Consider the following 23,461-nt stretch of genomic DNA (forward strand, 5'->3'; position numbering starts at 1 on the left):
TTTTCCCTTCTTATATGTGAAGAAGGGCAGATGCAACCCAATCCGGAAAACTACAAAAAAATTGTCCCAATTCCTTCAGACACAGGGAAAATGAAATGGAGATGAAGACACATTTTTGTCACATCAATCATTCTAGAAAAACTGGGAAGAATCAATATTAACTTAGGGAAATGATTTCAGCACTCCAATGTTTTTATAAACATGTGCTCCACATGTTTGTCGTGTAGTATCTTGTTAGGTACCTTACCGATACGCTAAAAGCTCCAGAGCTGATGGAACGCGTTAGGCAAGGCCCTTTAAAATGTCCCATTCCAGGCTGGGTCCCACCCAGTCCCATACCTAGACGGGCCCCCATTCAGGATCTTAACATACCACCACGCTTCCACATCCGCCGTCCTCGGCGGCCCACTCTGTAACAGCTTTCACTCTGACTTTTTTTCCAGGTAGCCCTTTCCACAGGTCGCCCTTTCCGCGGCAGCCCACAACTTCACTATGGCGGCTTTCACTCTGGCTTTTTACCAGGTAGTCCTCTCAACAGGTTGTCCCTTCAGTGACTTGAACACGGGATGTGGTGGCTGCTCTGATACCAAATGTTAGGTACCTTACCGATACGCCAAAAGCTCCAGAGCTGATGGAACGCGTTAGGCATTTTGTAAGCCCAAGGGCTCCCATAAGGGCTTCTCATACCTTCAACTATATTTTGATGATTAACAAACACAAATTGATTAGCCTTTAAGGACTAACAAGTTGCCTTGAGTGTTGTGCTTGAACATGATAACTTTAGTTCATTACACAAGCACATCACTATGCACGGCTTGGAGATATACTTATACCCTACTTAGAAGAACTCAAATTTGATGGCAGCAAGCCCAAAAAGTCATTGCCTAGAGGATCTTACAAGATGGAGTTTAAATTCAAAAATCTCAAGCAAGTCAAGCATCAAACGGAGTTCATTGAAGACTAAGTTCAAAGTGAAGCCCAAGAGAAGCATTTTCTATTCTAGGTTGTATCTCTAACTCTCTTGAGGATTTCATCATCAAGGCACATGTAAAAAGACCCCTAAAAATTATGTTTTATACTTTACAATTGAAGTTCCAATGGTTGGAAAGTTTCAACAGAGTTTCAAAATGGAATTTTTTTTAATGTAGCTCAGTCGACCAACCCTAGGTCCCGGTCGACCGACCCTTGTGGACCGAAAATACATTTAAAAACCATAATTGGAAGGTAGGAGCCTGGACTTCCCCGGACGATCAATCGGCCCCGGTCGACCGACCCACCTGACGAGCTTTTTTTATAAAAAAAAAATTGTCGGTGCACTAATGGCGGTCGACCATCCCATCATGGTTGACCTAGTCTGCGCGAAAAATAGATCCGTTGGGGAATAACAATTAGTTTTCTTTGACCATGTATTTACAGTTTTGCCCCCCAACGACTAGTTCTTTTCAAAGGCTATAAAAGGGGGTTCCTACCTCCATTAAAACTTGATGAAATGATTTTCCAGAGAGACTAAGACTCACAAAAACTTACATTTTCATATTTTTGGGTTTACGAACCTCTCACCAACATTTGTGCCTTTGATCTTGGAATCTATAAGAGTGTTGGTTTAAGATTTACCTTGTATTCATTCTGAGAGGATTTGTAGTGAGCTTTATCATGGTAATACTCACCTACAAGAGGCTTTGAGCATTCATCTTCTTCTTCTTCATTGTATAAAGGGTCTACGATTCGGCCCATCAAGAAAAGCGAATCCAGCTTATTAGTGAGAAGGGTTTGTTCCCTTGAAGAGTTGTGGTGGAGATTGTATGCCTTGGGGATTATGCTATAGTGGGATCCTACCCTAGTGGAGTACCCAAGGAGATAAACTTGGAAGAGTGGAGTAGGTTTTGTTAATAGACTGAACCACTATAAATTGTTGTGTTCTTCATTGTGTGATATTTATCTCTACTTCCTTTCATCCTCTCTATCTGTGCATCCTCACTTATAGTTAGCTTGTGAACTATCGTCACATATCTAAATTTGCTAATTAGATAATTATCTTGAGATTCAAGTGTTCAATCTATATAGAGTACTTAGGGATTATTGAATCGACTAGATCTATTTCTCTCTCCCCTGTCCCATTTCCATTCTCATTGAAGAAAATTGACAGACAAAGGTCCGATCAAAATCTGTAATCAAAAGCAAGATAAAACAAACCACAATTTGCAACCCACAAAGAAGACACTCATTTTTTACGTGGTTCGGCAAAGCCTACGTCCACGGGCGATCCAAGAGAAATATTCCACTAATCAAGAAATAACAAAGATTATAATAATCTCCTCAATCGATCCAACAATTGATCGATTTTCAAACCCTTCCCTTGCAACCCTTTACAATACCCCTTCTTGACTTCCTCTCCTGTGGAGAACACAAGAGAATACGAAGCTTTTTCTTACGTCTCGTATATACGATAAATCCGTCGCTGTTCCTCTCCTTCTCTTCCAATCAAGAGAGCCCAAGGAGAAATCACTTGTTTCCTCCCTGTCCCCCAAGAGAGCCAAAAACGTTGCCTTTCTCCTCGTCTTCAATGGCTTTCCCAAGAGGCACAAAACCCCCTTTTTTTTCTCTTGTTCACACATAGAAAGAGGCACAAAACGTTAGTTTCTCTTTTCTTCTTTTCCCTTTCAAAGAGGTACAAAACCCACCAAGTTTTCTTCTCTTCTCTTCACCAACGGAGCCCCCAAAACGTTAAAACATTTTTTTCCTTCTTGCTTTTCTTCTCTTCTCTTCTCTTCACCAACGGAGCCCCCAAAACGTTAAAACATTTTTTTCCTTCTTGCTTTTGGCTGTGAGATAGAAAGTCCTATTTCACATGGGTTTTCCAAAAAACTATATTAAAGGAAGTTTCTTATTTTTGATTACTTTCCACAAACCACATGACTCCTATAAGGTCGGTGGCATATGAAATAAGGCAACTTCCCAACAATCTCCACCTTTGCTTATTTTGCTGCCACCTGAAGATCAACTATATTGTGTACCCTCAAGAACCAGTTCCGCACCTCCTGCTTGTGAGGTGTCCACCTCACTCGTTGGGGAGCCCCGCCAATCATCAACATCTTGTGACATTGGCCAAGTCCAAGCAATGCTTGAACCTAATCGTTGTAACCGGCTTAGTCAAAATATCTGTCGCATTGTCATCTGACATCCATATATCATGCTACACACTACTAATAGCATCCTGGAAAGTTGAAGGTTCACCCTTTCCAACAACCAATGCAAAATATAATGTGTCTTCAAAACCATACTTGACCGGCGCTTCAGTATTTCTCTTTGGCCTGCCTATGGCGAGACACTCCTTCTTCCCATATAGCTCTTGGCTACTGCTAGATGGTGCCTCATGGGAGGATTGTGGTGTCGTAACACCCTCATTTTGTTTAGTCTCTGCATTTGTATCACTAAGCTCCACCTTTATCGTAGCTCTTGGCTACTCCCAAAAGTTCTAGTGTTTTTCCTGCTACTATTTCTGATTACACCGACTTTGTCAAACCAAATGTTTGAATAGGCAGAATAAGAATCAAACGCCGATTCTTATTCCCATTCAAACTCCCCGAAGGGGTAGAAAATATCATATCTTTCGGTCCTTTATGTTCATTATATAAAGCGCGTACACATTCTTTCTTATTTACCCCGTAGATGTTATGAATTCAATCAATTAATAAAGGTTTATTACATTAGTACTGGCTTTTAGTGCATAACTCTAATACTGACATTTTCAGAAAAATAAAACTTCTCTATCTCTTTCTCTTTTCTCACTTTGAACGCGAATCGTAAGGCCCAACAAATGGTTTAGATCAAATACGCTCCTACATGCAGACACCATATAACATGTATTTTTTTAAAAACAAAGAAACGCGTAGGCAATTCTTGTTCGAAGATCCAAACCGTTTATTTTTTAGGATGATCGTAACCCTCTATTATATATACAGACGACGCCATAGATAGACATATGTATATTGGAGAATTAGGATCATCCTATGGAGATGATTTTTGTAGAAAGGCTTATTTACATTGGGGCTCAACAGATTAAAAACTTAGATATTTGGACAAGGTGGGCCGCAAAAATTTGGACAAGGTGTTCAGCCAAAATTTTCACTTCTATTTTAGAAGATTATTTTCTCCTCTGGACTTCTCTGTGATCTCTGGTCATTATTCGGAGGTTGTGCAATTATATGAATGAAGCTTTAAAGGAAAGAAGGAAGAAAACAACATATAAGAATCTGTTTTGAGAATAAAGATAGGAGAAGAGAAATTGCAGAGGAAAATATGTTGTGAGATACGCGGCAAGGAAAAACCTCTGAGAATTCCAGCTCTTGATAGCGTATTTCGGTGCCGGATTCCTCTTACTTTCAGAGCTCTTGATAGCGTATTTTGGTACCGGATTTATCTTACTTTCTGTTTAAGATGCAATTTCTGATGAAATCATAGGGAGGATTGCTTTCTGGAGGAACATGACTAACAGACCTGGTAAAGTGTCACGCCCCGAACCAAGGGCACGACAACGGCTGCGTACCTGCAAAATAAATTTCACAAGCACGCAAGGCTTTATTTGAACATTCATATAATTCTAAAAGCTCATTTACAATACACCTGAGCTGTATTAAGAGCAAATAAACTATTCAAACTACACTAGTCTTTCTACGACTATACAGCTCACCATCCACAAAAGGACAAGAAGTCCACAACTAAATTCCTCGACATGCTTGTCTCTCCCTCTAATTTTAGGCAGAATTAAACTTGGGATCTGAAATTTTTTATTAACCACATATCAGCTTGAAAGCCGGTAAGTAACATAACACAACTAAAACATGGTCTATGCAGTTTTGTAAACTAAGAACAAATACAATTATCAAATCATAAACTACAATTTACCGGGTATATATCACAGGATGCAAACTCAAATACTTTGCTATCACAATATCAAAATATTGATCATGCTATCGGAATAGGTAAATTATGAACATATGCTCATGTAATAGGCATGGTCGTCAACAAACACTGCATTCTCGCAGTCTGATATGATATCTGATACAAGGCGACATGATCAATTATTTTACCTCCACTGACATAAGAGGGCTAACGAATTTTTATCCCATTGGCGGGCCTACAAACACGTTCCATCCATCATGAGCCAAACCACGAGCGGTATTTACAAATACCGATATCGTGCAATTACAGATATACCCAACAATGCATAGAAAACAATTTATTATTACTGATAAAAACAATTTATCAAATCATGCTAAAAATAATGCAAATTTTATAGTCTTAATATGAAATGCACACAAAGAACACGCTAAAGGTGCATCATATCACTTACTTGCCACGGCCTGTCCCTTCTCTTTCTGTGACCCGTCACACTCAACTACACCCCACACAAACAAAAACATAAAATTTACAATCTCAAGTTTCACTTAAGTTATGTAAATACACAAATGCTAAATACACAAATGAATCCCTCATAATATCCCATCTTAGAAATTCATCCACTGATCATCAATATGCCCAAAGACCCATTAACTTTTAGGTATTTGAGTGAAGAAAATAAACTAAAAAAATATATACAAAACATAATATAACTTACCCGAATTTGTTGGCGGGGGATGTACGGCGGAAGTGTAGGGCTCAAATTATAACTAAGGGGTCTAATTAAGGGAGAAAATGGCTAGAGATATACCTCTGAGACTTCATACAACAACAAATTTAGCCTCAGTCATTCTCTGCTTCTTCTATAGACTGAATGGCAAAGTTTTAATTTTGACCAACCTTATGCCCTTTTTACCAAGACCAGTAATCCTTATTACTATATATAAAGCGAGAATCTTAACAATTGGTTCCCTTCTTTTACTGGAATTCGCTTTCTATCCCGCCTTAATGTCCGTCAAAGTCCCACGTATGTCCTTTTTCACTGCTTCTTTTTCGTCATTTCCGCTTCTCATATGCCCTTGCACATGAGTTAAAAAAAGACGCCAGCTGTCTCCTTTTTATGCCTCTTTTTCCCATAATTGTCATAACTTTTGAATTTTCTTTGTACTTTTTCCCGTAATTGTCATATTTTCTTACACTCTTTCGGTATTTTTTTTTTCATAATTTTGCTACTTTGCTTCCATTTTCTGTAATTTTTTATTTAAAATTTAGTACTTGCATGATTATTATTTGTTGCTATTATGTATTGCTAGCCACCTTTGCACAAATCGTACTTATGCCAATCTTTGCAGCAAAGGATGCGCGACAAGCAGATAAGTAGCCTCGGCGAAGTTGGCTATCAAATCTCTATATAAAAAAAAATATTTTCAAAAAACGTCAAAATTCTGGTTGACCGGCGGGTGTGCGGGCCGGGTGCGAGTCCAAGCCCAATGACCCATAAAATTTCCCGGGTGATTTTTACCTAGCCCGTTTGACTCGTTTCCCCATGATTTACAGGGAAATGATGTGATTATGAGAGTTTTATATAGTGTAAGTCCTGATAGTGAGTATTTTTTTGGAAAAATGTATTGTATAGCTTACATCGTAGGATGATCCAAACCGTCCATTTCATGGGCCACAATGTAAGTAGGTTGTGTGCAAAAATTCATTTCCATGGGATAATTACAACCCTCCAACCAATAAATGTTTCCTAAATATGCCGTTCCTCTATAGACTGCAGGGCTAGGATCATCGCATGGAAATGTGTTTTTTGGGAACACCCTATTTACGATGTGGCCCATCAATTGGAGGGTTTGGATCGTCCTATGGTGTAAGTTATACATTACTGTTTTTTTTAATAGGGAGTGTAAGAAATATGTTTTTGGTTTGCAGGCTTTATGAAGTATATTTTAATAAACCGGTAGGGGTCCCTGCAAAACCCCAACTTACCTATCAAAAATTAAAAATTGTACTGAATATTTTACGGCCTACACCATAGGATGATCGAAACCGTCCATTTAATGGGCCACAATATAAATTGATTGTTCCCAAAAAAATATTTTACAATGATAATCCTTTGTTCAAGCGCGTGCGTTTTTACTAGTAAAAAAAAGGGAAAATTACCAATGGGGGACAAACATTAGGCAGAATTATCAACTGGACCCAGGCTTTTCAGAAATTGCCAATGGGGGACAAAATCTGTCTTTTCAGTAAAAGCTGGACGAAAATACCCTTTGGCATATAAAACACGTTTTGACTTTGGAAGGGGGTTTTCAAGTCTCTACGATTGGGGTTATTAGGTATCAAAATGGGGTTACCAATTTCAGAACGGGGTTTTCAAGTCCCTGAAAATTGACCGAGAGTTCTGGAGTTTTGGAAGAGGGTTTTCAAGTCTTTAGGAATGGGGTTATCTAGTATAAAAAATGGGGTTACCAATTTCTGAATGGGCTTATCAAGTCCTTGAAAATTGGCCGAGGGTATTGGAGTTTTGGAATGGGGTTTTCAAATCTCTAGGATTGGGGTTATCAAGTATCAAAATGGGGTTACCAATAACCCCAATCGTAGAGACTTGAAAACCCCATTCTGAAATTGGTAACCCCATTTTGATACCTAATAACCCCAATCGTAGAGACTTGAAAACCCCCTTCCAAAGTCAAAACGTGTTTTATATGCCAAAGGGTATTTATGTCCAGCTTTTACTGAAAAGACAGATTTTGTCCCCCATTGGTAATTTCTGAAAAGCCTGGGTCCAGTTGATAATTCTGCCTAATATTTGTCCCCCATTGGTAATTGGTCCTAAAAAAAATACTAAAAGCAATTCAAGAGTTATTATCGTTAACCCTCTACAACCTTCTCTCGCATGTGCTGGTGCATGCGAGAGACAGGTGTAGGGCTGGGTATTACATAAAGTCCGCTTAGCCAGATGTCCAAAATGTCGACGGCTTCTTACAGAATTTGCCGGCATTCCTATGTACAGGTGTGGTGGATGCAATGCGATTCTCCGAGCAAAAAAACAGTACGATGCTATTGGGGAAATAAGTATCTCAGAAACACTTGAGATGACTCCTGTTCAGAGGAATGGAACAGAGCATAACATCGAACATAATGAAACTATCACCTCAAGGACGGAACCAACTCGTTACTCCACAGATACAAATGTTTAGGATATGGGCCATGGAAGAGAGCAAGATAAGTCCAGGGATTATGATAAGAATTCTTCAGACAATAGAACAAATTCAAACACATGTTTTTTCTTCGAGCGAGCTTAATTGTTACTGAAAAGAAGTGTCATCAGAAAATGGGGAAACTAGAAAAGAATCAGAGGAGAATGAAGGAGAAGGCTCTTACTTCAGAAGCCCAGATCCTATTGGTCAATCAATTACGACTCAGAGGCTATCAGACCACAGTTTTCGATCTCAAATAGATAAATCCTATTTAGATGAATAAGTGGAGGATTCCAAGGATTGCGGTCAACATGGCTCTGACCACATAAAGTCAATAGATAAAATGGAAGAAACTACAGAATCAGTAATCAGCAGTGTTATTTCAGAGGAGGATATGGCCGATGAAATGCTTGGAAGTAAACTTGATGCTCTTTCAAAGTCTCCTGCAAGCTCTTGTGCTAACTATGGAAGTGTCTCTTCTTACAATGGTGATTGTGATGATCAAGTCCCTAATCGACATCTGCCCCTATAAAAAAGCATCCCAATTAAACCCCAAAGTGTCGTAGGTTCTACTGATACAAAAGGGAGGCCACTAAGGGAAACCGAGATGGGTACCAATTCAGAAGTCCAATCTCAAATAAAGACGTTTTCATTCATGTCCTTGAACGAGAAATATGGTCCGGCAATTACAGCCAGTGTTAGTTGGAATCAGGACGAACCATCAGAACCTGGCAGATATAGGTTTAAAGCACATGAACAAGGAAATTTGCTAGACTCAGAGGTCTTCCATTCAGTATGAACCTGGATAGAATCAGAATTGGGTTGATCTTCTAGCTTTGAATCAAGGGATCTACAGCAACAAAGAGGTTTATCCACTGTTAGTCAAAATGGCATCCCTTCAAACTATCAGCATGAAAAGGTTTTACGCAGCCTAAATTCATATGCATCCAGTAAGTTTGAATACCTTGAACACGACTGAAAGGAACTCTTGAGAAAGGTGAAGGAGTTGAGAGATCAGATTAGTAGAGGAAAAGAAAGGAAAGGTTTCCTATCAGAGGTACCCAAATTGAAACCCATCATAATTTATGCTATAATCCTGGTCTCTCAAACCCACCTGTAGCATACAGGCCAAGGAAAATTGTGCTCCAACAATGTGGGTCCTCTAAAATGCCTTTCTCAGGACACACGACAAACTACAAATATCATGTTGATTGGCACTGCCCTGCACAGTTACCACCTCCCATATTCTACAAGAATGGGCCATGCTGTGTTTGCCCCAGTATGTGCCAACATTCTTGTAGTTCTAGTCTTGCCACTCCACGCCAAAATATGGATCTGGACTCCAATTTCCGTCGACATTTGGACCCTGAGATGAAGAAGTTTTATTAAAAAGAAAAACGCCAGCCTATGAAATGTCATTGTCGGCCAATAGCAGGTGGTGCTCCATTTGTAACATGCTACTGTTGCGGGAAACTTCTGCAGCTACCTGCAGATTTTCTTCTGTCAAGAAGAGCCCGCCATAAGGGGAGCTGAATTTCCTCTTCTGTTGATGGACTTTTCAACTTGCCAACTATTCCTTCAGATGTAATGGAACAAAAAAAAGGGTGTTAATCCACAAACTATCTGAAAAGAAATTCAGTAAGAGTGCCTACACCTGTCATCACATCATCAGATGTCGCCAAATCTGAGAAACCATCCTTGGAAGAAAATGATGCGGCGCCAATGGAGTGTGTAACACTTCATAAGCTTATGGAGTACTCTTCACCCAGTGAAATCATAAATAATGGAAGCAAAGACTCCTAAAGTAGAGATCTCTAAAATTTGGAGAATTCTCATATCATTTCCAAAGAGAATCCATAGATGAAGGAATTGACAGAAAATGGAACGAATTCCCTACTGATTACAGATTTGAAACCCAGAACTTCTCTAGATTGTAAGGAAATACGTGGAGAAGATGAGGTGCAAAAGGGTTCCAAGAATGTGAGAAAGCAATCTTGGGCACTAGGAGAATTGAATCATGGGTTAGAGAGAGTAAAACCAAAAAGTCTATGCATGGGGGAGTTTTCTCAGATCAGTTGGTTAAAAAGGCAGAGGAACAAGAAAATAAAAGATGGCACATATAGAGAGTAAAACCAAGAAGTCTATGAATGGGAGAGTTATCTCAGATCAGTTGGTTACAAAAGCAGAGGAACAAGAAAATAAAAGACGGCACATCGTTGGGAAGTGACGCTGGCAAGAAAATACAACGAGGTACTCGGGAATCGCCATCTCTATTTCAGCACAGGCTCAATACCAGTCAGTTCAGAATTGCGGCCTCCATCAGGTTCAATATCAATCAGTTCAGAACTGTGGCATCCACCAGGTTCGACATCAATCAGTTCAGAATAGTGCCGTCCACCAGGTTCAATACTAGTCAGTTCAGAATTGCAGCCTCCATCAGGTTCGATATCAATCAGTTCAGAACTGTGGCATCCATCAGGTTCGACATCAATCAGTTCAGAATTGTGCCGTCCACCAGGTTCGACACTAATCAGTTCATAATTGCGGCCTCCATCAGGTTCGATACTAAGCAGTTCAGGTAATTTTCTGCTCATTATTTGATTCATGGCTTGAATTTAAAACATGATTGCCTTGCTAATCTGGGATTCAATGTGATTCTATTGTGTCTAGCCTGCATCCCAGTATCATGAATGATGACATTGGCTTTACCATGTTTTATAATTGCACCAGCTATCATATCTTTTATCAAATTTCACCTTGATTCTCTAAAACTAAAATATGCTTTGGTGCAATTACCAAAAAGTGTTAGTGTCCATGCCATCAGTATAAAAAGGCCTACTGTTTCAGTCCTTGTGGGAGATCATATCAGTACAACCATATTTTTATTATTATTATTATTGCTTCTACATGCCCTGGTTTGCCTGTTCTCTTTAATTGGTTTGTGAGAACCAGAAATGCAATAATATTTTGATCCCCTGTTTAGTTTGTGAGAGCTTTTAGAAAGTTCAATAACATTTTTTTTTATGTAGTATGTATATGTAAATGTATGTAGAGCATGAACTTATGCATTAATATGGTAGTAGAATATGGTAGAAAGGAGGAAGAAGATCAAAAGGTAAATTTTCAATTTCCAGTTTTTAGAATAAAGTGCTGGAAATCTGAACTTTCGTATTTTTGGGGTGCTTAACCTCAGAATTATCCAGATATACAAACTAGAAAGTTGTAGATCTTTTTCCATAGATAGGAATACATATAAATTTTGTTAAATTTGGATAAGAATTGAGTAAGTTATACTCATTTCAAGTTTCTATTGAAAAGTGGGTTCAAATAGGTGGTTTCTTGTTTTCCGGCCACACATACGGCAGGAATTAGCCGGGAATCCGAACATAAAAGTTTTAGGGGATATTTTTAAAAATAATTTTTAAGTTTTGTAAAACTTCCAATTCTAAGTGTATAAAGTGTTACACTTAATTTTTGTTTCTGATATGAGTCAAAGCCCACTTTCGGACAGCAGAGGATAAAATGGTAATTTCGGACTGTTGCCAGTGAAAATTGTTCAAAGTGGTGAACTAAAAAGTTGTTCCTATACTTGTAATAATCAACTTTGATGTTTACCACTTTTTCAGATTTGGAGTTTTTGAGGAAGAAAAATTTTAATTAGATTTCAGGTTGTTTGAGAAGTTTTGCCTAGGCCGGTCGACTGGGCCACAGAAAGTTATGTTTTGTCATTTCCTTCTTTGAGAGAGGAAATGTGTTTCCTCCTCTAATATGCATAGGCATGGTATAATATGTTTAGATATCTCCTGGTTTGCATGCTATGTTTTACTTGCCTCTTCTTTTGAAACTTATTGAGGCTTATTAGTAGGCCACCCATATTGGTTATTACCCCTCTTACTAGAGATTAGTGCAAGACTCTTAGACATTTGTTCTCCCTCATTGCAAGGGCGATAAAGGCGTTAGCCCAAGCCCATCTTTAGAGGGACTTACCTCGTCATGGTAGTACCCTCTGTCTTCTTTCTCTTTCTTTGGATAGAAGTTTCTTAGCCTTCTAAACACCCTTGAACCTTAGGTCTCCTTTCTTCATTACAATGGTGATGAAGGTGTCAATCCAAGCCCATCCTTAGGGGACTAGCTCGGTCCAAGTAGCACTTCCCTCTCTCATTTAGAAGACTTGTTAAGTCTTTTAGACGTGCTTAAACATTAGAATCTTTCCCTCATTGCAAGGGCAATGAAAGAGTCATCTAGAGCCCTCACTAGGAGACACACTCTGTCTCATTTAGGCAGTTTCTCCTTTGGAGACAAGCCTCATTTAGAGCCTATTCTTAGGAAGTTTACCTTGGTCACATTAGAGTTTACCCATAGGAGGCTTGACCAGCCTCATTTATAGAACTCTCTCTAAGTTGTACCCTAACTTGTACCCCCTACTAGTTGGAGACCAACTTGGTCTGTTAGTTGCCTATACCCCTACTTATTCATTGTAAGGGCAATGACAAGGTTACTTGGAGCCCACCTCAGTGTCTAAGAGACTTGACCAGTCTCACTAGCACCCTTGTTTATTTTCTTAATATATAGAAGACATTATTTGTCTTATTAGCACCTCCTTTTACATGTTTTGGTTTGATTGCACTCCCCTTTATAGAGTTCTGAGAGAGTCTTTGACTTATTTGCCCCCATCTTTAGTAGTGTTATTAGAGAGTCTTTGACTCATTTGCCTCCATACATCGTTAGCGTTATTAGAGAGTTTGTGACTTACTTGTACCCCCTCTTTAGTGTTACAAGTTTAGAAGTTTATCTTTAAAGACTAACTTAGTCTTGTTAGAGTTTGACCTGTTTGGGTTCTTATCATTTTCATTTCCCGGAACACTAGTGTACCAATTTGAGATCACTTCATTTTGACACTAGTTCTGAGATCACTTCATTTTGACACTAGTTTACTAGTTTTGGGATTATTTCACTTTAGTGAGTTTGTTTGTTTGGGGTTTCGCCTTTAGCCATAGGGTTTGGCCCTAGTGTGCTGTTTGGCATGTTCCCTTTTTAATGGTTAAAACTTTTTTAAAAAAAACATTGGAATATTTTAAAAATCTAAAGCACTTGAACATTTTAAAAATCTAAAAAAACATTTGAACATTTTAGAACTTAAAAACATTTGAAAATAGAAAAAACCTCAAAAACTTTGAAACAACAAAAAACATTTGAAAATTTTTAAATTTTTTTAGGAGAGTAGTTATGAGAGTTTGTTTCCGAACTACGTTAGTTTGATCATCTTCCACAAGGTACGTAGGCAGCTTGGGATTTTCATCTCAAGTCCAGTCAAACCTTAAAAAAGAAATCATTCGAACCATTTTAAAACCTTGTTTTTGAAAAGATCTTCCTCCAGAGTTAGGAGTTTTGTTTTAGGTGTGTTGTGTGTTTGTATGTGTTTGTTTTAGTGTCTTTGTGTTTAGAGTTAGGAGTTTGACGCCGCTGTCCTGTCAGTTGGCGATACTCTTCGCTGACTTGTGATTAGAATAGGGTGTGTTAGTGATTCCATTGTTTTCCTTAGGACACGCAACCTAGTTACACATAGGATGTAGGAGCTACCTGCATTAGTTTAAGGTTTAAAAACTTGCATCTCGTTAGGGCACACAGGGAGTCCTAAAATCCACAATCTACTTTAATATAAATAATCGCTAAAGAAGTTCTAATAATAAGTTGTAGTTCGGTCTTTTAGGTCGAGTCTAGTTTAGTGGTTTAAATGTCTTAGGCATCATAGTTTAGAATAGGAACGCAAGAACTACGTTGCCTTGATTCTCGTAGAGGCGGGGATACGTAGGCGGCTTTGGATGAACACCAGACCATCCGAAGATTCGGGCGACAACGTTTAGAGTCTTAAGGTTTGTTGTTAGTGTTTTTAGAGTTTGTGTTTGTGGTTATCATTTTTTCTAGTGTGTTTTCTTTCAGATTGAGGTTATTTCTTTATTTGATTATTCACATGCTTAGTTGTAGAGTGTTTATGTTTATATCACTTTGCTTGTTCATATGTTTAGCTATTGCTCTTTACTGTTTATTAGTTTATTATCTCATGATCACATGCTTAGCTGTAGTTCTTTATTGATTTCAGTTATTACTGTTGTTGATTATTATTCTGGTTATTATCTACTGACGTTTGTTCACTATGCAGGTTTATCTCATTAGTTATAGTTGTGCATGTGTTTGTTTACTGCTTTATTAGATGTGATGAGTTAGGACTAGATGGGATGTATAGAGACCGGAAACAGGGTTATCTATTATTGGATTGACTCTAGTTTTCTTCGCCTCTTTGAGAGACGGTGGATTCTAGTGATCATTCTAATGACAGATGATACTGGTTCTAACTCTCTTTAGGCATGAATGTTAGATGTGATGTGTAGAGATAGATAGCAGGGTTAAGTGATATTGGATAAACTCTAGTCTTCTCTGCCTCTTTTAGAGACGCATATTCTAGTGTTTAATCCAATGTTGGGTGACATTGATATCAATTCTCTTAGGACCTGGATGTTTATTTTCTTTTGCCCATCCTCGGGTCATGCATGTTTAGGTAGACGTTTTCTCGGGGATATTTATTCCCATTTCACATGATTTTTGCCCAAAATTCTTCAAAGTTAATAAAAAATGGCATAAGAGACCAAGTGCTTGCACTTGGGCGGATGGGGTGCTCTTCGGACCTTCCTCATTCGTAATCAAGCACGAACCTATATATATTTCTGGTTATCCATTGCACAGAGGATTTATTTTATGGGTTCCAGGGTTGACTTCCCTAGATGAAGACTCTGAGTTATTTTAGGTATGTGTTGGTTTTGAGCTTTGGCTCTGGATCAAGAGTATCTCATTTATATCGCCACTCGTGCTATGCTATGAGGGGTGGCACCGTTTCGAGAGTTCCTTCGTAGAGCTCTCCTTCATGTGGAGATCCAAAGGACCGACGGGGGACTCGTTCCTCGCCGCCTCCTCAGGATCGGGTTCCACACCCACACGTTCAAATATCTAAACCATTCAGTTGTTGGCCCAACAAAAAGAGAACATACCCTGAAAATCATCTCCATTGGATGATCCTAACCTTCCAGTCTGTAAGGACTTTTATTCGGTGTAATTATTCTATTGATTTAAGGGTTAGGACAATACTACAGAGATGATTTTGGCGCACAACCTATTTACATTTGGGCCTAAAAACTGAATAGTTTGGATCTTCGAATAAGGTGCTTTATAATGCACTTTTCAAAAGTTTGTGCACGTAGAAATGGCGTATGTGCATATGTTACGAGCCCGATTCAGTTCGCAACGGAATTGATCTTCTGGGAAGATCGGCCTCTTGATCCATTTTGAGAAAAGGATCAGTCCTCCTTGTGCTCAAAGACACAATTTCTAGGGTAATTTCTTCATTAATCCTCAAACGAAGGCTTACATGTTATTTATAAATAGAATACCCACTTACCACTTCCTCTAAAACTCCTACCTAAGCTAATCTAGATAACCCTAATCTCTAAGACTCTTATCCATAGCAACAACTAGAGAGATAAATCCACAAAATATAAAATAATTTATTCTACCTAAGTGGGCCCATCTAAGTATGTAACATTCCACTCTCCTTGAAAACAACCTTGTCCTCAAGGTTGAAGATTAAGTGTTGTCCAATTGGTGAAAAATGAGATCTTATGCACTTTCCGAAAGTCTTTCTTCTCCTCGTTTTCTTTTCTTTACTTTTTTTCCTTTTGGCTACATTTCTTCTTCGCTTCATCTTGTGATTAGTCAGCATTTCGTAAGTCGTCACCATGGGTTGAGGCAGCTCTTTCTTCAAACTGATATGACTGCGTTGCTCATCAAAGCTCCAACGCCGTGCCTTTATTAATTTATTGGGATTTTGACACACGGATGGTCGTGGATGATGTTCTTCTTGGTGGCGTTGGACAGATTGAGAGGCTTAATTTTTTGGCGGCGACCTTGTTGAACATGATAAGGCTTAAAAATCCCTTTCTTTTGTTGCCTTTTCTCCTTTTCTTCTTTAAGCTTGAGAAGATAGGAATTAATTGAACCTGAAACTCCCATCCCAGAGGCGCCATAAGCTCTACCTCCACCATTACAATTTTGGTTGTTGGAACTTTTTTCATGGCCGTGCATACATGTAGCCGCCATCTCGTCAAATCGAGCATTCATAGCAGGAAACATCACCTCCATCTCCTTGATCATTGACTCTTGTCCCACCATATCAAAAAGCTCAACACTCACAATCGATTTTTCCTGAACAACTGCAGAGATACGACTTTCTATCTAAGCAATCAAGAACCTGAGAGTGTTGAACACCTCTTTTTTGCGTGCTCATACACGTCCTGAATATGAGGATCTATCCTATGGAGATTTGGTACAAGGAGAAGACCAAAGAAAACTTTAGCCGACGAAGCTGATTGGATCCAATCTTCCCTCCCTCGAAGAGCCCAGACTACTATTGCCATCAGACTTGCTCTCACTTCTACCATCTACTTCACCTGGCTAGAACGAAATGCGAGGGTCCATGAGCATAAGGAAACTCACAAACAGTCCATTCTCCAACTCATCCTGGCAACTGTGAAGGATCAACTGAAATTCCTAATGCTAAATGATGTTCAATCTGACGGGAACATAATGGTTGCTGCCAATTTGCACTACACTCTGTCTAGCATCGCCCCTAATTCTAGGCAAAGTCAATGGCTCAAACCTGAAGCTGACTTCATCAAAATAAATTTGGACTCATCTCTGGATGGCAGACGATCCTCCCTTTGTGGTCTCCTCCGTGATGATGGTGCCTCCATCATCTGTTCGTAATCTGTCAATGTCATCAAGGCCCCATTCATGAATTCGAACTTCAATCTATCCAGCATTGTATCTTTCTGGCCCATGTCCTTCACCTCAATCATATATGGATAGAATATGATTCTATGCTCGCGGTGAAGGTGATCCAAGGTTTTTACCGCTGTCCCTGGAAGATGATCCCCTTACTCCATCATATTAGAGAGCTCCTTCAAATGTTCTCCGCTTGGCGCATATCCCACACCTGGAGGGAAGCCAATGGCACCGCCGATTACCTCTCTAAATCCGATTGCCCATGCAAAGGCCAAAGGCTAAACTATTCCATCCCCCCCACCCCGGAGCTACTAGAAAGTATAAAAAGGATGCAGATGGCTATGCTTACACTCGATTGGAATTTTGCTATTTCTGTCTTGTCTTTTTTAAGTTTCCCTCTCATTAGGCTTGTTCTAATGATTGGGATGGCATCATGTTCCTTTATTGTATATCCTTTTCTTTTCATTATTAATATCTGGTAGGGTTCCGCCTAACCCCAAATTACCCATAAAAAAGAAGAAAGAAACCACATCTAGCTCATTAGCCTAATCACCATTGTCACTAAAGTCAAGCACCCTTAGATGTTTGTTTGCATTGGAATTGATAATGTCCATTAGATTTACATAATGACGTCTAATGGATGGGTTAGAAATGCAACTACATACATATGATTTTTCATTTTTATGCCTATATCTAGCCTCTTTAAAAATAATGTCTATAATTTTATCACATCTATAAACTCATATAGACATATTCCTAGCCTCTCATTTTCATTTTGAAGAAGGTTAATTTGTTCATAAATCCATTCTTCTCTTCTTCAATTACTTTAGAAGAACTTGCCCCTTTACTATTTAAAATTTGAAGCTCAATAAGTTGGCAAGTAATATCATTCAAATTACCCTTAAGGGTACATTGTCAAGTCTTAGATTTACCAATTCTTTTTCTACTTGAGCTTTGAAGAAGACTCATTTTCCAAATCTCCAAGCTGATTGCAGTCCTTGTAACACTATTTTCCTATGTTTTCGAGAAACCATAAGCAATCCTCATAAAAAAAATATATTAGCTTGCATCTTTCTCAACTGATGGATACCATTCAGATTGTCTTAATCAAAATTGGTTTCCTGATTATTTCCTCCCTTTGTTGCTTCAACGGGTTTTTCTGCTCTAAGCTCGGCCGGTTTAAACACCCTTCCCCCTCGAGTTACATTCCTCATTTCATCACTCGGGGATTGAAGCTGTGAAATCATTGTCATCAAATGAAAGATTCCCCAACTCCTCACAATCATCTTCATCAAAGACATAGGAGACAGATTCCCCAATTTGACTTTTCAAACCTCTGTGCTGAAATTTTCTCCCATGCTTTCTCGTGTATCAGAATCCTTAAAGCTCAATCCCATCATCAATATCAAAGAAGAACATAATCATCTTCGTGCTCATGTCCATCTTCATAATCAAAGTGTAGTCCATTTCATTTTCCTCATCAAGCTCTTCATCATGGTTGGCTCACCCTTCTTCATTGTCAATGGTGGAAACATCTTGGCCGGATATCGTCAATTTCCAAGTGAACTTTGTCCTCTATGTCGTCCTCTTCATCATTTCCACCCTTTTCATGAGTAGATGCCACCTCTTTCTCACTACCGATGCCACTAGCTTTATCAAGCTGTGTCTTCAACCGGCTCCAAAATAATGACATTGTCTGCTTCTGAGCGTTCAACTTGAGTGGGATTGTCATGCTCACTTCCCTCATCACCTTCTTGCACTTGCATTGTACTTTTGGAATATTAGTTGTGGTCATCATGATCAGAACGAGTAGTGGAGGAACAATGGAATGAGGGTGAGATCGTACACCATGTGGCCGTGATGGTTGAAAAGCATTCCTATTATCTCGGGTAGGGAAGGGTTTTCAAAAACCCAACCTGCCCTGCTCGAGTTGCAACCCTATTGTTAAGTACTCATAATATAGTTGCCACTGCGGGAAGCGAAAGTGGGAAGAGAGGGCTCTCGGGAAAGGAGAATGCGGGAAGCATCAAGTGTTGGGGGAGCGCCAAGGCAGCGAACAAGAAGCGCAGAAAATAAAAAATAATGGCAACCTCGGAATTGTGTACAAACTTCGTACACAAGTTTGTATGAAGTTCATACACAAGTTGAAGATTGCATGCGCTTCGTTCATCGGTTGCCTCCTGGGTTGGATAAGCTTGACCCCCGTTCTAAGCGATGCATCTTTCTTAGCTACTCTTGCACGCAAAATGGTTATAAGTGTAATAGTCCTAACCTCTGGAGTGCCTTTGTCTATGTTGAAGTCAACCTCTTTGAGGATATTCCCTACTTCTAACCCACTGCTAGTGGTTCTGTTCCTGAGTCTAGGGTACCTCTTCCCATACCTAGCCTTGTAGTCACTGAGTTTGGGGGTACATCCTCCCTTACCTATCCCTTTTGTCCTTAACAAGTGAAGGTTTATTCTTGTCGCCCTCGCCCGGTGGTGTCCACTGATACGGTTGCCCCTAAATACCTAAAGAAGTTTCTATTCTTGCGTTGTTCTCGTTTTCCACAGCAAAGAGAGTGGCGTGGGAAACAAGAAAACTTTTCCTACACAATGGAAAACATAAGTGGGAGCTATAAAAGAAAGCGTGTGGGTTCTCTTGGAAGGTGGCTAGAGAAAAGTGAGAGAGAGAGGGACACAGAAAAATGGGAGAGAGAAGAGAGAGAGAGAGAGATTTTCTCCTTGGGTACTTCCCGTGGATTTTCTTCTCCGGTTTTCTTCTTCAGGTTTTCTCTTGGCTTAGTCTCGGTGTCAATCTTGCGTAAGAGAAGAAAGGAAAAGGTTGCGGGTTGCGGGTTTTGGGTTTAATCCAATGTAATCCTTGTATATAGTTTTCTCACAGTGGATGATTGTGTTTCTCGCCCGTGGCTGTAGGATTGGCCGAACCATGTAAATCTTGGTGATCATCTTGTAGCTGGTTTTATAGTTTTATATTTTCCGTTTATTTGTGCACGATCAGATAGGATTTACTCGGTGGATTCTCACAAGTGATATATTGAAGGCTTCTAATAGACTTTCCTTAAAACCCAATCATCTTACCCAATAGTAAATCTCAAGGACCCCTAATTTTAGCCAATCACACCTCTTCTTTTAAATCAACTTCCCCTAAAACCCTCTCACTATTTAACCTTCCAAATCAGTCTTAAACTCTCTAAAGTTTCTTAACTCAACGTAATTTACGTGAGGGGGGTGGGTCCACTTTGATTCTACTCTCATTCCCATTGGTTAGATATTAAAGAAAAGATTCCCAAAATGGGCTAACAAATCTCAGAACTTATACTCAAAATTTCAATATACATTGAATTCATTTTTTATAACACTCCAGACAAGTTTGATAAAAACTTATGCTCAGTTTTGATAAAAACACCCATTTCAAAAAATTTCCCAAATGCTTAAATTTGGTAAAGACACCCATTTCAACAATTTTCCTAATGAGGGCGGGCCGGTTTTGCAATTTGTTTCTTGGGCCTAACTTAAATTAGGTCGTTCCCTGAAAATCATCCTCATAGGATGATCCTAACCCTTTGATCTGTAGAGGTTTAATGTGGATGTCACAATATTAGAAACCTCCACGAATTAATGATCATCCTATAAATATGATTTGCAGGGTACAACCTATCTAAGTCAGTGTCCAAGAAAATGAACTGTTTGAATCGTCCAATACCATAGTCCCCATTGCATTTTTATGCTGTACTTGCATGTAAATGGAACATTGTATAAAAAACACTAGAAATTAAATAGGTTTTAGACATTAAGCAAACATTTATATAGATTTTAGTATTAGTTTCAAAACTAAGCAGGTTGTGGTCGTTTTTACTCTTCCTTTTGAAGTGGCAAGCACTAAAAGAGTTCCACAATTTCAAGGGTATCAATGACAATGCATCAAACTAATTGAAACCATTCTACTTTGGACGAGACCAACCCTAGATGACAATGCATCAAACTAATACTTAAGATGATGTATGATCCAATCAATCATTCATGTTTTGAACTTGTGAGATTTTATATGGTCTAAGCCCATATAGTCCAGTATTTTTTAGAAGAGATTTGCTAGGGATCATCGCAAAAGGCATTTCTCAGATGGGCTGATGCATGTGAGAGCAGCCACCTCAAGCAAATTAAAACGAATAAGACAAAATCTGAGCCTGTCTAGCTGCTCTCACATGCAACAGCACATCCGTTGAATGCCTTTTGCGATGGTCCCTAGCAAATCCCTTTAAAAAAAAAGTACTTACAGCTGACAACATGGGATGATCCAAACCCTGCATTTGAAAAATCATGTTCATATTTTTTTTAAAAAAAGAGAATTGCTAGCGTCCATCGCAAAAGGCATTTCCCGGCTGGTCTGTCGCACGTCAGACCAGCCACCTCGTTAAAGGAGACAACAGCTTTTGTCTCCATACAGACCAGCCGTGAAAAGCCTTTTGCGATGGACCTTAGCAAATCCCAAAAAGAAAAGAAAAAAGGAGAACTTTAAACTGAAAACTCGAATCGAAGCAGGTCCCATATCTTGTAGACATATCAATACCTAGCTCGTGCAGTCGTGCTACATGACCTACATCTCTTCCTCCAGCCAATCTAAGGCAGTGGGCCAGAGCTCCCCTTCAACGTCTCTGTAAGCACACACTAACACGCCAACAAGTGTCCTATTCTATATAAGGATCATTGCACACATCTTCCACATAAGCCTTTAAGCCACCTCACCAGCCACCACCACCACACACACAAAAAAACAGAAAAATTACAAATACATGATGCTGAAAAAAAACGAAAAAGGAAGAGAAAATCCATACATACATTTGAGGCCTGGAACGCTCGCAAGAGTTAGTCTTTCCCGTAAGCCACCAATCCAAAACGAGTAGGCTTGAAAATAAGTAATAAGGAAAAGGAAAAGGAAAAGGAAAAAGAAGAGAGGAGCAAGGACACAAAGCAAGAAAATAAGTTAGGAAGGACATGGGGACTATGGTTGCAGGGGTTGGAATAGGAGGGATTGGTCTAGGATTGAAAAATAGACCAACACCATTTTCATCATCTTTCCTTGGTACAAATAAGAAGCTCGAAATCAGAGGAGGTACTAAGAGGAAGAGAAAGGGTCTGATTGTGGTTTGCTGTTGGGGCCATGAATTGGGTCAAGATCTAATTCATGGTTTGTTCGTTGGGGTTGGTGTGGGTCTTCCTTGCACAGTAATGGAGTGTGGAGATATCATTTACCGAAGCACACTTCCCCGTTCTAATGGGCTCACCATCACTGGCCCTGGTGTTGTTCTAGTCCTCAGCGCTCTCTCCTACCTCTGGGCCACACCGGGCGTGGCCCCTGGATTCTTCGACATGTTTGTTCTTGCATTTATTGAGAGATTATTTAGACCCACTTTTAGGAAGGATGATTTCGTTCTTGGTAAGAAGTTAGGGGAAGGGGCATTTGGGGTGGTTTACAAAGTTTCTTTGGCAAAAAAACAGCCCTCCTCCTCTGCCAAGGTATTACTTGCTCATATACTCCTTCAACTTGTATTTCTCTGCTTAGAATTTTCTTTGTATGTTGTGGTCTTGCGCAATTTTGTTTGGATTTGGGTTGCCAATATTGCATTGAACTCCCTGGAGACTCCTTGAGATGTCTCCTAGGTATTTATTTAGATAGAGTGTGCACAAAAAATTTGGTCCACAAGATTATCCTAACCCTTCGATTTGTGGAGGTTAAAGTGGATGGGTATAAACCTCCACAAATCTGTCCATTTTTAGCCTCCAAAAATCGAAGGGTTAGGAAGATCCTATGGAGCTGATTTTTTGGGCACACCTTATCTATGTAAGGGCCTATCAAATGAATGCTTTGGATCATCTAAACAATGTGGGCCCACATGATTTTTTGAGCTCTTGCTCAGATAACTTACCTGAGGTATCGCTCAGAAAACGTTTCCCCTATATATACACTTATTCCCAATGTTTTGAAAATTGTAGCGGATCATAAATCGTGAATCGTAAGATTCATTCAGAAATATATATATATATATATATATATATATATATATATATATATATATATATATATATTAGTAAATGGTTTCTGAGCTCAAGCTCAGATGGAATTTCTGAGCTAGAGTTTTTAAATAGGGTGGCTGCCTATGTTGTTTGGGTTATGTTAGATATTGATTCTATAGGACCTAACATAAATAGGGTGTACCTAAGAAATCATCTTCATAGGATCATGGTAAGCGTTGATTTGTGGAGGTTTAAAATGGCCGTTTACAAAATGGTCCATTTTGTGCCTCTACAGATCGAACGGTTAGGATGATCCTATGAAGATGGTTTCTTAGGAGCAAGCTATCTATGTCGGCTTCTATGGGATGAATGGGTTGGATAAGTCAAACAACCAACATGGGAGATGGCCTATATAAAAACTCTACCTCTGAAATTCTATCTAAGCTTGAGCTTAGAAACCGCGCCCCCTATATATATATAATAAACTATAAACAAATTAAAGAATAAAAAATAG

General features: G+C 39.2%; 1 protein-coding gene across 4 annotated transcripts in view; it reads left to right on the forward strand.

The window, feature by feature from the left end:
* The first annotated feature begins 21,739 nt into the window (after positions 1-21,739).
* The window catches only part of STN7 (Serine/Threonine kinase domain protein), a 35,161-nt gene continuing 33,439 nt past the window's right edge, over positions 21,740-23,461 (forward strand). For all 4 annotated transcript variants that reach the window (XM_077389036.1, XM_077389034.1, XM_077389035.1 and 1 more), the window contains exon 1: positions 21,740-22,449. In XM_077389036.1, coding sequence (XP_077245151.1) covers positions 21,928-22,449 — 522 coding nt within the window. In that variant the 5' untranslated portion in view covers positions 21,740-21,927. The remainder of the gene's footprint in view (positions 22,450-23,461) is intronic.

Source organism: Tasmannia lanceolata, unplaced genomic scaffold (assembly GCF_043159265.1).
Source record: "Tasmannia lanceolata isolate RefF3 unplaced genomic scaffold, GAP_Taslan_0.1 ptg000008l, whole genome shotgun sequence".
In the NCBI taxonomy this organism is placed as follows: Eukaryota; Viridiplantae; Streptophyta; class Magnoliopsida; order Canellales; family Winteraceae; genus Tasmannia; species Tasmannia lanceolata.